Here is a 14259-nt window from a genome sequence, read left to right on the forward strand (position 1 = left end):
AATAATATAATGAGTTCTGTAAAAATAATTTATTTATCAAATATTATTTATTGCTCTAATCATTTTTAATTATTTTATTAATGTTTTTGTTGTAAATAAAATAAAAAACATTATTAAAATGAACAATTTCCCATCTAATTAAAAAACACAATTCCTGATTAGATAATTGGTTACTGTACAGTACCCCCCCCCCCAAAAAAAAAATACTAATAGGAATAATTTTAGATTAAGATTTCCTGCCATTATTTATTTGTTAAATAGTTAGCTCATCAATTTATTCTAAATTATCAAATCAAATCAAATAATTATGTTAATACATGATTGATAGAATTGTTTGAAAAACTATGGGAACATGAACAATATTACATAATTAAAAATATATATTTTATTTATTACGCAATTGGTTACTTTATTGATGTAAAAAAATGTCACGTTTTTAATTAAAAAAAATACTGGGTTTATTGAAAAACAGGTTTTTGACAATATATATTTTTTTCTTTTTTTTTCTTTCTTTTTTTTAAGACAATATATTTTAAATAAATGTAGACATACATTTATTTATGTATTGTATTCAATAAATGGTTCATAATTGCTTCATTCATCACCATTTCATTGGAAATAGTCAATTAAAACGTGAGAATGAATTTTTCTATTCATTATTCATTACATTTTATGCACACATTTTTACAAACTTTTTTTTGACAATCAAAGTGAAGTGGTTAATGTCCAAAGTGCATAACGTTCCAGCGGCTTACAATTATATGAAACAAACCTTTTAGGAACAAAATCAACTTTGAAGTGGTACTTGGTGTGAAAAGTTTGAGAAGGACTGCTTTAAAGGCTTTCCCGCCATGCAAACGCTTTCCGCATGCTGTGAAAGAAAGTTGAGAAGTTGCTCATTGCAGAGCGCGGCGCAGATAAGTCGCAGCAGCGCCAGATAACTTCACGTATGTCGTTAAGGTGATAAGTCACATTCTAAACTTAGCCCAGCGGCTCATGAGGGAGCAAAGAAAGGACACATGTACGCTGCGACACACACACACACGCACGCACGCACAGAGTGAAGCGCAAGTGAATGGATGCAGTGTTTTTGCGCAGCATTCCACAAAATTAATTTCTGAGAGCCGTGAGATACTTGCGCAAACAAAAGACCGAAGCAAACGGCGACTTTTATTGACATTTCTCAGGACCAATTTGGGCAAAAGTGTTTCGCATGCGCAAGGCTGGAGTGTCTGTTTTTGTTTTGACCCCCCCCCCCCCCCATTATAAATTATGTGTTTTTAAATCCACAGGGAAAGTAGCCCTTTTGAGGAGGAACCATATTTGGTATTGGCCATGGAAACCAAATACCTCAATGCAGGTGCATCCCAAGAAAGTACGTATTTTGCTAGTTCAATACAAAAAGCCAATTCTTACCAAATTTTGATATAAAAAATGGATTTGATTGTTTCTTACTAAGAGTAATTTCTTAAGATGGTGAAATGGAGATTTTGTATAATCATCAAAAAGATTAAATTTGACATCTCGTAAATGTAGTTTGAACTTAAAAAAAAAAAAAATCTTTATATTATGTGATCATCGTGGAGACCAAAATAGCAAAATGATAAAAATGCGCAAATTAATACATTCAGAAGCTTCCATCAGTAGCAAAAAAACCCCCAAAAAAACTTACCCAGCTTGGCCCCTTTCTTCAGCAGCGTGACCACCACCGACGTGTTCCGACAGCCGATGGCTCGGTCCAGAGGCCTCATGCCGCTGTAGTCCACGTGCTCCACCACCGCCCCTTTTTCCACCAAATACTGGACCTATAGGAGGCGCCGCGCTCGTTAAAGGGCAGCGTCTGGCTAGCTAATACGCGGCGGCGTGTGCTCAATACAATTGCACCAGTCACGTAAATTTGGGAGCGCGCGGCCACGTACAATCTCGGCATCTCCAAAAAAGGCGGCCAGGTCCAGCGGAGTTCGTCCGTTTTTATCGGTGTGGTCGATCACGGCGCCTTTTTCCACCAGCAGCTGCACCACGTTCTTGTGTCCTTTTAAACACGCCCAGCTGAGGCCTGTCAGACCCTCCTTGTCCATGGAAGTCAGAGAAGCACCTTTTGAGACACAAAAACACTCACAGTGACTTTCCTCTTTTCAAATCTTTACATGAGCTGTCTGCGAGTCAAAGAAGAGATTTAACATTTTAAAAGGATTTGAACCTGCCTGAACGTATTACGTTTGGAGAGTTTGAGGATATTACAAAGGAATGCGAAACAAATGCTATTGGGAAATGTGACTGTTGTTAAAGTTTGAGCCAATTTGTTGAATTTATTGATAGTATGCTAAGGATTTTGTGTTGTTTGTCTTAAATTGTGGGTAACGATTGTGTGTTGTGGCCAGGTCGCTCTTGGGAAAGAGGTGTTTATTCTCAATGAGTTTCTTAACTGGTTAAAAAAAAAAGGAATGAATGAATTAACAGAAGGACTAGGGGTGGGGGAATAAAATAAAATGCTAAATTAGTTAGCCCATCTATAGAGTTTTGTATTATGTTTTAGCATGAAGCTAGTTGACATTTCGACGCCTTCTTAAAATAATCGCAAAGTCATTTTTTTCCAGATTTTTCAGGAAACACAAAAAATGGAACCATTTGCATCATGAAATTTAGGCAAAAAAAATACTTAGGCAATTTAACTCTTTTGCTCCCCAAAACGTATTAATACGTTTTTTTTTAAAGAATACTTTTTTTTAAATGCTGGATGATGCAGAATGCTTTGATGCAGCCTCTGAACTGAAGAGGATGCTTGAAGCAATGGCAGTTTTGACAAAAACGGCCATCAGGTGGCAACAGAGTATAAGAGATCAACCAGGGCCATGTTGCAACAAGCTCTTTTTCCCAGTGTTTTAAACAGATTTGTGAATAATGATAGAACTTAGCTCTATTTTAATGCTAATTGCTGCAAAAAGTTTCCCGATGAAAGAAGAGACTCTAATCTTTCTTTTGGTAGGTTCCATGTTTTTTATAGCAATAGAACACAATATTCTGTGGGCCTTGCAAAATCAGTCAAAATCCAGTAAAGCAGCAGAGAGTGAAGGGGGTTGCTTCAGATGAAAATAGCTGGGAGGTGACATTTGTAAGTTATGTGGTTTGATTAAATACACAATGTGTAATTGTCTTTGTTTTATGTTTGAAATTCAAGAGGGAATGGCTCAGAGGAAGCACTTGGCCTCGTTTTTGAAGAATTATCCACGAGCCGCTACTTGTTGACATGATGTTCGCTGCCACCATTTAGCGCTCGTAAATTTTTTCCACTGTACTTTCAAAAGTTCCCTTTGAGACTTCTTGGCTTACTGAGTGTTTCCGGAATCATAAAAAGAAAAAAGAAAAAAGTGAAGCAGTATTGTGTTTCTATGTTCCTCCACTGTGGAACGAACTCATTAGATTTTTATCTGGCCTAAAAAAAATAAAAATAATGACATAATCATCATGATATTATTTTGTAATTTAAAAGTTTTTTTTCTTTTCATCATTATTGAATTCTATCTCAAAGCACTATAGATTTGCCTAGTGTTGGAATGCGGCCTGTGCAATGAATCATGAAGGCAATGTGGGCACGTAGCTCACCTTTGGAGAGCAGAAAGTCAACGGTGCTCAGGTGACCCTCACAAGCCGCCACCATCAGTAACGTTCTGCCCTGCTTGTCGCTGACGTTAATGTCTGCGCCGTGCTGCAACAGCAGCTCCGCAATCTAGGGAGAGAGCACGCCAGATTAACAACGTCACGACTGGATTGACGCCGCAGGTCCAAGCGGGCTCCGATTTCCCCTTCCATGTACGTTTCACGGCACACCTATCCGATTATTATAACTATCTTGTCCTCTTTCTTACCGTTCTACTACGAGAAAATGAGCTGCGAAGAAGCTTTTTAGATGCGGCGCGCTTTCGAGACAGAGGTGAGAATCAACGGTTGCCGCGGCGACGGAGGCCACGTGGCTCTCACCTGCCAGTGCCCCTGTCTGACGGCGCAGAATAGCGGAGACACCCCCCGCCGGTTGACCTGCTGCACCGTCACCCCCTGCTCCAGCAGAAAGCCGCACACCTCCGTCTTGCCTCGGCCGGCGGCTGCCGTCAGCGCTGAGGAGCAGACAGAGGACACGGCGTGTTATTTCAGTTCAAAGGCGCGCTCGCAAAATGGATGACAAGAATGTGTTGACTGCACTTTTTAAATGGGTTCCGATTTCACATCATTCAAAAGTTACTTCCTGGTTTGTTTCGGTGTAATGGAGGCTAATTTAAACAGCACTTGCCCCCCCCCATATGGTCGTAATTCCAGAAGATGAAAGGACCAAATGGGTAGATTACGCCCGGTGACGCACGCGCACGCACACACACAGCTGGTGGCCGTATATACGCAGGATAAATAAAATGTTGTTAATGGGCAGTGAAGAATATTTTAAAACCAAAAATCAGCTAGTATCAAAAATCCACTGAATAAACAGCAAAATGAACAGTTGTGATTATGAGTTTAACTCATTCGCTGCCATTGACACCTATAAACGTCCAAAATTAATTTGAAATGTTTCTATTAGTTTTTTATTTTTCCACTTTTGTTAACAAGAGTATGAAAACCTAGACGTTTAAAAAAAATTTTTTTTTTAAAGATTATCAAAAATTAGGGGCGTCAGGCGATTAAATTTTTTATTGTCATTTTTTTATACTCTTGTTAACAAAAGTGGATTATTATTTTATTAACTAATAGAAATAGTTCAAATGATTTTCGGACGTCTATACCCGTCAATGGCAGTGAATGAGTTCATAAGGGAAATAGCACTCTATAATAGCGTAATTTATTTAAGAAAAAATACAATAATAACATAATTAAATATTATGTACAGAATTAAACATTTATTGAATTATAATTCACTTTCATGTGTGGAACTTGGCCACCAGGAGGCAGTATAACACTGTCATACAGAAACAAACAAAGAAGACTTTCACAACTCCTCTAAGGGACTCTTTCAGGTTCAAGTTCAGTTCTACAGTACAAAGGGTCTTTGGTTTGCAATGGTCCCTACGTTTAATAAAAACATACAGCGATAACATAACTAAATCGAATGTAACTAATAATAATAATGACAAAAAATGTATTTCATTCGTTAATTCAGTGGGCATTGAGTGTTTGGTGTATGTGCCTTGGCCACCAGAGGGCAGTGTGATCCATGATCATACTACATGAAGATTTGATGATGAAACACAGAAGAAGGCTGCCACAACTACGCTCCATTAATATTAGTTGCTTTTTTGTAGAGGATAAAGAATATATGCCTGTGCGTATTGTTCGATTTTTTCTCTCTACATAGGCTCGTGTATTGCTTGTGTTGAAACACCGGTGTTTAGAGTTATAACACCGTAACCTAGATGCTATTCATTAGCATATCAATGGGCACTTTTGGGCCCTACTTCACCCAGATGCGCTGTAAATTCTTCTAGGTGTATTGTTGAGACTAAATACCTGACTGACTGTCCTCAGAGCCAAAATACCCCAAGAGTAGCGTGTTCTGATCAACACATGAATATCCTCACACTCATTAGCATCGAAAACAATGCCATCTGCACCTGGGACCCGTACAATGAAGAGACATTTTCATGATGTGTTTGAGGACGTGCGGTATGGGGCAAACACATTATTTTATGATAACGGCAAGCTGATTGGCTGAATGACTAAATGGCATTTAGCAACATAAAAAAACAAACATTTTTAACCTCTTAATCAGGACCTGACTGATAAATCGGGGGTGGATTTAATCGGTCGATGTTAGCTCATTTAAAATCGACAAATAAATCTGGCAATTTTTGTCAACTGCTTTTTTCCTCCACCCACACATTCACACATTACAACACAAGAAAAAAATAATGATAGTAAAACAATTCCCTACATTGCCCCCCCCAAAAAAAAATCGGTCGATTTTTTGCCGATTTTTAGTATTGTAAAACAGTCAAATGTTCTGCCTGTAATACATATCTTTATTGTTGCAAGCATTTAAAATTTTAATCATTACATATTCCTTTTTAATTAATTGGTTGAATTTTATTCTGCCAAATATCGGAATTGGCCTAAAACAATAAAATAAAATCCACATCGGTCAATTTAGTCTCTAACATAATACTAGAAACAGCCAACCAAACTGCTCAACAGTCAAATTACCAGCTCTCACCCAAAACTGAGAATTTATTTTTGACCCGGCCGATGAAGCCCACCTCGCGCTTCTGAATCACAAGCTGAGAAAGTAAATGTGATTGCTTGCTCCAGCCAGAATTCCATTACCATCAAATTGCACAACCGGAGCCTGAACTCATCACAGGTAAATAACCCGGAAGATTAACTGACAATCTCAATCATGCAAACACTCTGTTCCGCCAACGGCTTCCAATCGGCGAAAATTGCACAAATGGTTGCGATTTTCTCAAGGATTTTTTAACAAAGTTTTCATCTCCGGGATAAATTAAATAAGCACATTTCATGGAACACACACACACAACGTTCCCTTATCCTCTGGCGCCTTGAAACAAAACAAATATTAGAAATATGTTTTCTTTGAAGCGAGTGTGCTAAGAAAGACGATCGGTGGGAAGCAAATCATCCCTCTTTGCAAAACGGCCACGCATCCTAAGTGGAAGCTTTAAAAGAGGAAGCGAGCACAGATGTGCAATCCAATCATCCTCCACTCAACAATAGGAGGCACACCAGGCCTATTTGCATGGAGATGAAAGGAGCGCTTCATTTTAAACAGGTGATACACACCATAAGGTAGCAACTCTAACGGCTTCCAATAAGAGCCCCTTTTCCGCCTAAGCAATAATGTTCACTTTTCATGACACATTGACAGAATCGGAGAGGTTCTAATCTAACTTGTGTGTTTCATTACCGTGGCTTGACTTTTCAGTAAGAAGTGTGCAAGTCAATCATATTGAGAGGAGTTTTAGTATGATGTTCTAAATAAGGAAATACAAAATATTCCCCACTAAGCGTTATTATCTACCGCATGGGAATGGAATGTCATTGGATTATGCAAGCGCATGAATTTAAATGTCCAGGTAGAGTACTGAATGTTTCCGACAAGTTGATTGGTAGTGAGTGGAACTTTTCCATTAAGTTTAGCAACAAACGAGTAGAATACAAATCTGATAGGGTGGCAGCTATTGATGATTCCTTGGTCTTATTTCTAGATTGCCGTTACCAATAATTATGTGCTTATTATGTTTCTTTTGTTACCATTTGTCTAATAATGCCTTTCAAGGTGCATTCATTTAAAATAGCTAGCAAATATATATGTTTTACTTAAGTATAAGATATCGATTGATTAATTTAGCAATATTAAACAAAATAACATGTGAAGTGCAGTTTTTTTTTTGTCGTTGCACTCATGTTCCACTGTAGTATTTTTGATTTTTGAGTGTGTATGGCTTTAAAAGGTGAGTGACATGGGTGTCAGCGTATGGCTGGCTGTTAGTAGGCTAACTCCTTAGCCAAACTGAATATTTTCTGTCTTTTATGGATATTTTTTTTTTCTGGCATGCGCCAATTTATTTCTACACACACACACAGTCTAAAAACAGTTGGGTCAAAAGTAACTCAATTATGGATCAAAATGAACCGATCCACTTTATGGGTCAATTTGACCCAATTTTTGGACCTAAGTAAAGGATCTGACCAATATTTATGAGTTGTTTACGTTGAAAGGGCCTTTTCTTGACTCAAAGTTGGTCCAAGTAGAGGATCAGTCAATTTTTTACCCATAGTTAAGTTATTTTTGACCCAACTGTTTTTAGAGTGCACAGTGATGCTTATAATTAGGGGTGTGCCCAAAAATCGATTCTCATAAGAATCACGATTCTCATTTAGTACGATTTAGAATCGATTTTAAATGTCCCAAATTCGATTTTATTTAATTTATTTTATAATGTCTTCCCTTTGTTTGTGTGTGCCTTTATTGGGAGCGCTGTTCATGTTGTACCTGATTTGGCCACTTAGGGGCAGTGTGGTTCCACGCGGTCTGATACACTGTTAAGTTGTAGCCACATTAGCGAATAGAGGGAAAAAGTCACGATCAAGTTATTCCAATAAAAGTTGTTTTTTTTGCAGCGTGGAGCCGTTCTGGGCAAATTGCTGTGAGTAGAGCACTAATTAGCATTAGTGAGTCAGACTGGAGTAGATCATTACGATTCCTTGAACGTCTATAAATTAATTAATTGAAAATCGATTCTGAATCGAATCGCACACCCAAAAATCGGAATTGAATCGAATCATGAGACATTCAAAGATTCCCACCCCTACTTATAATCTCCCAGAATTTGATTTGTTATTTGTTTTTATTGATTCCATTTAAAAACAACAGCTCTCGAATTGTATATACACTTTTATGTCTATCTGAGTGGTTATCTTCTCTGGCGGAAGCAACACAAGCGTAACAGCAGGATCATTTCATCTGACCTTCAACCTGTAATTCTGCTTGCAATATGAAGTTTCAGTCCCCGCTAGGCTACGACACAGCGGCAGCCCATTTTCCACAAATACAGATGGGCTCCCGGTGGTTTCTAAATAAGCTCCTGGTGGCAACAGGGATATCACAGATTGTGGTCATCGCAAGGATGCGAGAGTCACTTTGCCTCAGACCTGCAATTTCACTCGGGTGCAACGGAAGCCATTGAGCGAACAGAGCGGAGACGCAAGTGCTAGACTGTGGCTGTAAGTGGCTCCACCAAAGAGGAATATTTGGGATTTCTTTGTCCCAGCGCAGTAATAAGGTCTGATGTCCTGTGGCCATTTAGAAGGGGAAATGGTTTGAGTAAACCGCGGCGCGGACGCACGCTCCGAACAGGATGACCCACCTTTTCAACAATCAAAATAAACGAATACGTTGACTTAAAAGCACACAGTTCTACTTTGCGGTGCGATGTTTTTGTGTGTGTTTTTTTTAACGTATGTTTTTCCTTGCTCCGTAAAATTTGCCTCATACCTTTTACTCCCGGCAAACGAGGCCATCAAATTTGTAACAGAGGAGATTACTGATGATTGCCTAAATTTTTGCCTATCAGTGGGCCGACATTTGGGTCAACTCAGCTGTTGGGTTAAATTGACCAACCTGTCACGAGGAGACAAATTAACTATAGCTGGAATGGTGCTATAATAACCCAGTGGCTGGTTAATGGGTTTATTTTGAGCTAAAAAATGATCCAATTATGGGTCAAAAAGTAACCAACCACTGCTTGGGTAAATTGACCCTGGTAGGTTTAACTCATAATTGAGGTATTTTTATCCAAAAAATAGTAGTCTTATTATGTTAATGAACATAAATGGCAATTACCTAAATGTTTCTGTAATGTTTAACTCATTCACTCCCAGCCATTTTCACTGAAGCAACCCCCTTCGCTCCTGGCTGTTTTACTGGATTTTGACTGATTTTGCAAGGTCCACAGAATATTGCGATCTATTGCTATAAAAAGATGGAACCTACCAAAAGAAAGATTAGAGTCTCTTCTTTCTTCTGGAAAAAAAGTACATTCGTAGCTGTATCCGTTTTGCAGCAATTAGCATTCAAATATAGTTTCATCGTTATTCATAAATCTGTTTAAAACAGTGGGAGAAAGAGCTTTTTTTTACAACATGGCCCTGGTTGATCTCTTTTGCTCTGCTACCACCTGCTGGCCGTTTTGTAATAACTACCATTACTTTAGGCGACCTCTTCGGGTCAGAGGCTGCATCAAAGCCTTCTGTATAGTGGGCAAACTGAAGGGCCGGCCGGCGTCCTGCAGGTTTTGGAGGTTTCCCTGCTGCAACACAGCTGATTCCAATCAACAGGATCGTTAACCAAGCTTATGCTACCTCATATATCAGGTGTGTTGGAGAAGGGAAACATCCAAAACCTGCAGGACTCCGACCCTCGAGGACCGACTGTGCCCACCCATGCTCTAGCATAAAAAAAAAGGAAAAACAATTGGGGGGGGGGGGGGGGGTGGGGGAGACCATGACAATATTTAAAAAAGAAAGTTTTTATAATTTTTTGAGTTATATACACCAATTAGTAGAATCTTTTTAATCAAGCTGCCTCAAATTTGGGTCTCAATTCCCATTCCAGCATGTCATGCAATCTGCCGAACGCAAAAGTTGAAACTTTTCAGAGAACAAATGAAGACATCGGGTTTTGCAACCAGTATGTCATCCTCCAAAACCTCCTGAGCCGCCTTAATCTAAGTATGTTTGTGGAACAGATGGAGGAGTGCTTAAAAATGTCTAAAGTGTTGTTGGCTTCCAAATAAATAGCACCGAGAGGAGACAGCGCAGCGGTAATCTAGCGGCGTACTGGAGAACCATCCCTTAGAGGAAATGCTGTGTTTACCAACCTCTAAGTAGAAACCCACATGACCACAACAGCAAATGCTTTTACCAGAAAGTACACGACACAAGAACGCAGAGGGGCCATAAAAATGTACACACACAACGTTTGGTTTGAGACCTTCCGCTCGCAAGAGAGGGCCAGAATGATAAAACGCCGGCTTGTGATAAAATGAAGCATGTAATGTAAAAAGATGGATGACAACATACCTGTCTCTCCCCACAGACTGTCGTGGCTATCAATTTGCACGGCGTACTCATTATTCACTGCCAGCAAGCTGCTCACAACCTGCCAGGAAGAAACTTTGATAAATGGCGTACGGTTTCAGCATAAGACACCAAATAAACCGCCAAGACGGTATGCTAATTTGGAGTGCAAATAATGGGCCGTGGGAACAACATGGTGGCACAAACAAAACTCCACACGGTCAGGCCTTGGAGGTCTCAAAATCACACATGTTCACACATTGAATCGGTCACACCAAAAATCTTCACGCGTGTATATTACAGGTACACGTAGGGGGCGAATGACGTGTGCACACATGAATTAAGCAGACCTGTGTATGTCCCATGCTGGCCGATCCTATCAAAGCTTGCTGCAGGGCCCTGCTCTTCAAAGTGCAGTCCTGCTGCTGCCCCTCGGCGCTCCATTCCATCTCCAGCAGGTACTGGATAATATCTGGATGCCCTCGCAGAGCGGCGTGCACAAGAGCGCACTGGCCGCTCTTGTCTATATGGTCGACCTGGCAAACACAGACTTGTTAGCTGTCTTGGCTTCTCCATAGCATATTCATTCATTGCCAATTGGTTCAAGAAGATCAAACATGATCACAGTGTTCACTAGTGTGATGAGTAGTAGTATCAGAACAATTAACCAAATTGAAATCGACAATGCAATGTAGTAGAATGCAATTTTCATATTGCAAAGGATCTTAGGATTTAGTTTTTGACCATTAGTGTTACCAGGAATTTTGGTTTTCGTAAAGTTGAAACAAGCAAATTCGGCACCTAAAAAGTTAAATGTAACAATTCAAAAAATGTCCCACACCAAATATAATAAAATAAAAAAACAAACAATAAAACCATTTTTTTTAACACTGAGATGGAGTTAAAACAACAGTGATGGTAGTTGAAATTTAACACTAGTCAACACTGGTCAGTGTTGATTTTTCGCTAAATTCCTTTTCTCTGTTAGAGTTCAAATAAACTCCCACAAATTTAACCCTGCAATTCTAACACTGCAGTTTTTGCTTTGCACACCATATGGGATAATCTCTACTTACAACACATTTAACTGGTTTGCTCCCCAAAATGTATAAAAATGTTCTATTTTAAATATTGCCATGATCCCAAAAATGTATTTATACGTTATATTACGTTTATGTTTTTTTATGCTACAACATACAGAAGAAGGCTGTGATGCAGCCTCTGAACTGAAGAGAATGCTTAAAGCAATGGTAGTAATTACAAAAACGGCCAGCACGTGGCAGCAGAGTATAAGAGATAAACCAGGGCCATGTTGCAAAAAAAGCTCTTTTACTCACAATTCTAAACAGATTTGTGAATCATGATGAAACTTAGCTATATTCTAATGCTAATTGTTGCAAAACATAAACACATAGAAATATACTTTTTCCCTGATGAAAGAAGAGACTCTAATCTTTTGTTTGGTAGGTTCCCTCTTTTATAGCAATAAAACACAATATTTTGTGGGCCTTGCAAAATCAGTCAAAATCCAGTAAAAACAGCCAGGAGCGAAGGGGGTTGCTTCAGTGAGAATGGCTGCGAGTGAATGAGTTAAATAGGATTACAATATGGCAGACTCGCTATATAGGCCAATATATAGTAGCTAGGGAGTGTTTTCATTTCTTCCAAACAACATCTGCTCACCTTGGCCCCCCGCTTGCAGAGCATCATAACGAGACTCAGGTGTCCCGCAGCCGCTGAGTAGCACAGGGGGTTCATTCCGTTTTCCGACACCACCTCTACGCTGGCGCCGAACTCCAGCAGCAAGGAGGCAATTTCCAGATGGCCGAGGTGGCACTGGACGCAAATGACCGGCGCGTTGTTCAGCACCTCCGTGCGGTAATTGACGTTGGCTCCGCCCAGCATTAGCAGACGGCTCACCTGACAGACAGGAACATAAAAATATAAGAAAACTATAATATGCATTAAAGATGGATAATGTACCGTAAAACTTAAAATTTTACAATTTCCCATATTGGTAGTTTAAAGGATCTTTGTGCATTTTGTGACTTTTTTACTCGTGACTGCCACCTCTGGCCCAAAGCGTAACTGCAGCATCTGTGTCAGACTCGTTCATGACGCGCGTGTGAGTACGTGCACGATCTTAAAGCGACAGCCACAGTTGACAAAGTAAGACATGACTTCAAATGAGGGAAGAAAAACTCCGCCCCTCCCCTCACCAAAGGGTCTGCTCACTCTACTAGGGAAGATAAAAGCTGATAGGTGCAGTCAGAGTGAAACACTCAGGGCTCATCGTACTCATCTGGGCAACATTACCTTTTTAAACGGCACAATGCACCTTTTAGGGGATACGTGACTCATTTAGCCATTGTCAGCAGTAAAAACTTAGTATTTTGTCTAGAATTAACTTGATAACTTCATTATTTATCTTGGCTCAGTTTGCTGATGTCACATGACCAAACCCAGAAAACAGGTGAGCCGTGATTGGTCGGTACTTGTTTCCCGAGCACGCGTGATGACATCTTCAGTCGACTGCAAGTGGTAAAATGTGTTTTTAAAGGTGTTAATTGCACATGAAAAATAATGAAGTTATCAAGTTAATCCTAGACTTTTTACTGCTGAAAATGACAAAATGAGTCAAGTATTCCCTAAAAACATTAATACATAAATCATGTAATTTCAAGCTCATCTTACACTTAAAAAATAAAATGGCTAAGTTCCTAATAAAAATATGCAGTGGTCTACTGTATATAATCGGCTCACCGTATTATTATATAAACACAACAAATTGATGGATAACTAATTTTGAAATCAGAAGTCAAGGAAAAAAGTTTATTCAAACATTTTTTTTAAATTTATTTTTAGTACCATAAAATGCTTGCAAAATCTCAACTGTCAATTTGCTTTAGCGGGCCACATAAACAAACGTGGCGGTCCGCAACTGGCCCCCAGGCCTCGACTTGAACACCCGTGCTTTAAATTGCCTCCAGTTATGAATGTGAATACTTGTTTGTCTGTGCGTGCTCTTTACACTGAGACGGACTGCAGCTCACCCGCAACCCTAATGAGGACAAACGCTAATGAAAATGGATGCGTGGACGAATCCGATCAATGATATATGCAAATACCTGATCTCGACATGTTTTTCAACGCCATCGCCATGGCAACAAATAACAGCTTCAAAAAAATGTCTTTTGAAAGTATTTTTATATTCAAGTCAACTCTTTTATAAATGTTACCTTCGCCTGAACTTGTGCGTCTTTCTCGATGTAAAGGGCGGCCATTCTACTGAAGCAAATATCAAGACAGATTTTTCTCCTCTCAGGGACGAGGAAAATCAATAATACACGTTTAGTACAACAAAGGCACAGGGCCAAACGAGTATTCCGAGGACAGAATATGAAATCGCGTTAATTTGTTGCTTCTGAATAGATTTTGCGAGACGGAGGACAGAACAAGGTCACTCTTGTAAATGTTGCGCTGTGAGTGATGTCGCACTCGCGCATGATAACTCACAAATGTATATTGGAGATGACAACAAGTGAAACACTAACACCGGTGACAAGCGGGGAAAAAGACAACTTATTTAGCCACAAGCCAGAAAGCATCAATCAGAGATAATGGGCTTTTCTCAAAGAGGCTAATGTCTCCCTCTCAGTGCAAACAAAAGAGAAAGCGCAC

At 39.5% G+C, this 14259-nt stretch overlaps 1 protein-coding gene across 3 annotated transcripts in view; it reads right to left on the bottom strand.

Moving 5' to 3' along the window:
* The window catches only part of tanc1b (tetratricopeptide repeat, ankyrin repeat and coiled-coil containing 1b), an 89237-nt gene that overhangs the window by 5052 nt on the left and 69926 nt on the right, over nucleotides 1-14259 (bottom strand). For all 3 annotated transcript variants that reach the window (XM_086090797.1, XM_086090796.1, XM_086090798.1), the window contains 7 exons: nucleotides 12262-12498; nucleotides 10929-11114; nucleotides 10582-10660; nucleotides 3979-4112; nucleotides 3604-3727; nucleotides 1920-2095; nucleotides 1673-1805 (listed from right to left, as the gene is read on the bottom strand). In XM_086090797.1, coding sequence (XP_085946923.1) covers nucleotides 1673-1805; nucleotides 1920-2095; nucleotides 3604-3727; nucleotides 3979-4112; nucleotides 10582-10660; nucleotides 10929-11114; nucleotides 12262-12498 — 1069 coding nt within the window. The remainder of the gene's footprint in view (nucleotides 1-1672; nucleotides 1806-1919; nucleotides 2096-3603; nucleotides 3728-3978; nucleotides 4113-10581; nucleotides 10661-10928; nucleotides 11115-12261; nucleotides 12499-14259) is intronic.

This window comes from Leptonotus elevatus, chromosome 12 (assembly GCF_054856555.1).
Source record: "Leptonotus elevatus isolate MCC_2025b chromosome 12, RoL_Lele_1.0, whole genome shotgun sequence".
NCBI lineage: Eukaryota > Metazoa > Chordata > Actinopteri > Syngnathiformes > Syngnathidae > Leptonotus > Leptonotus elevatus.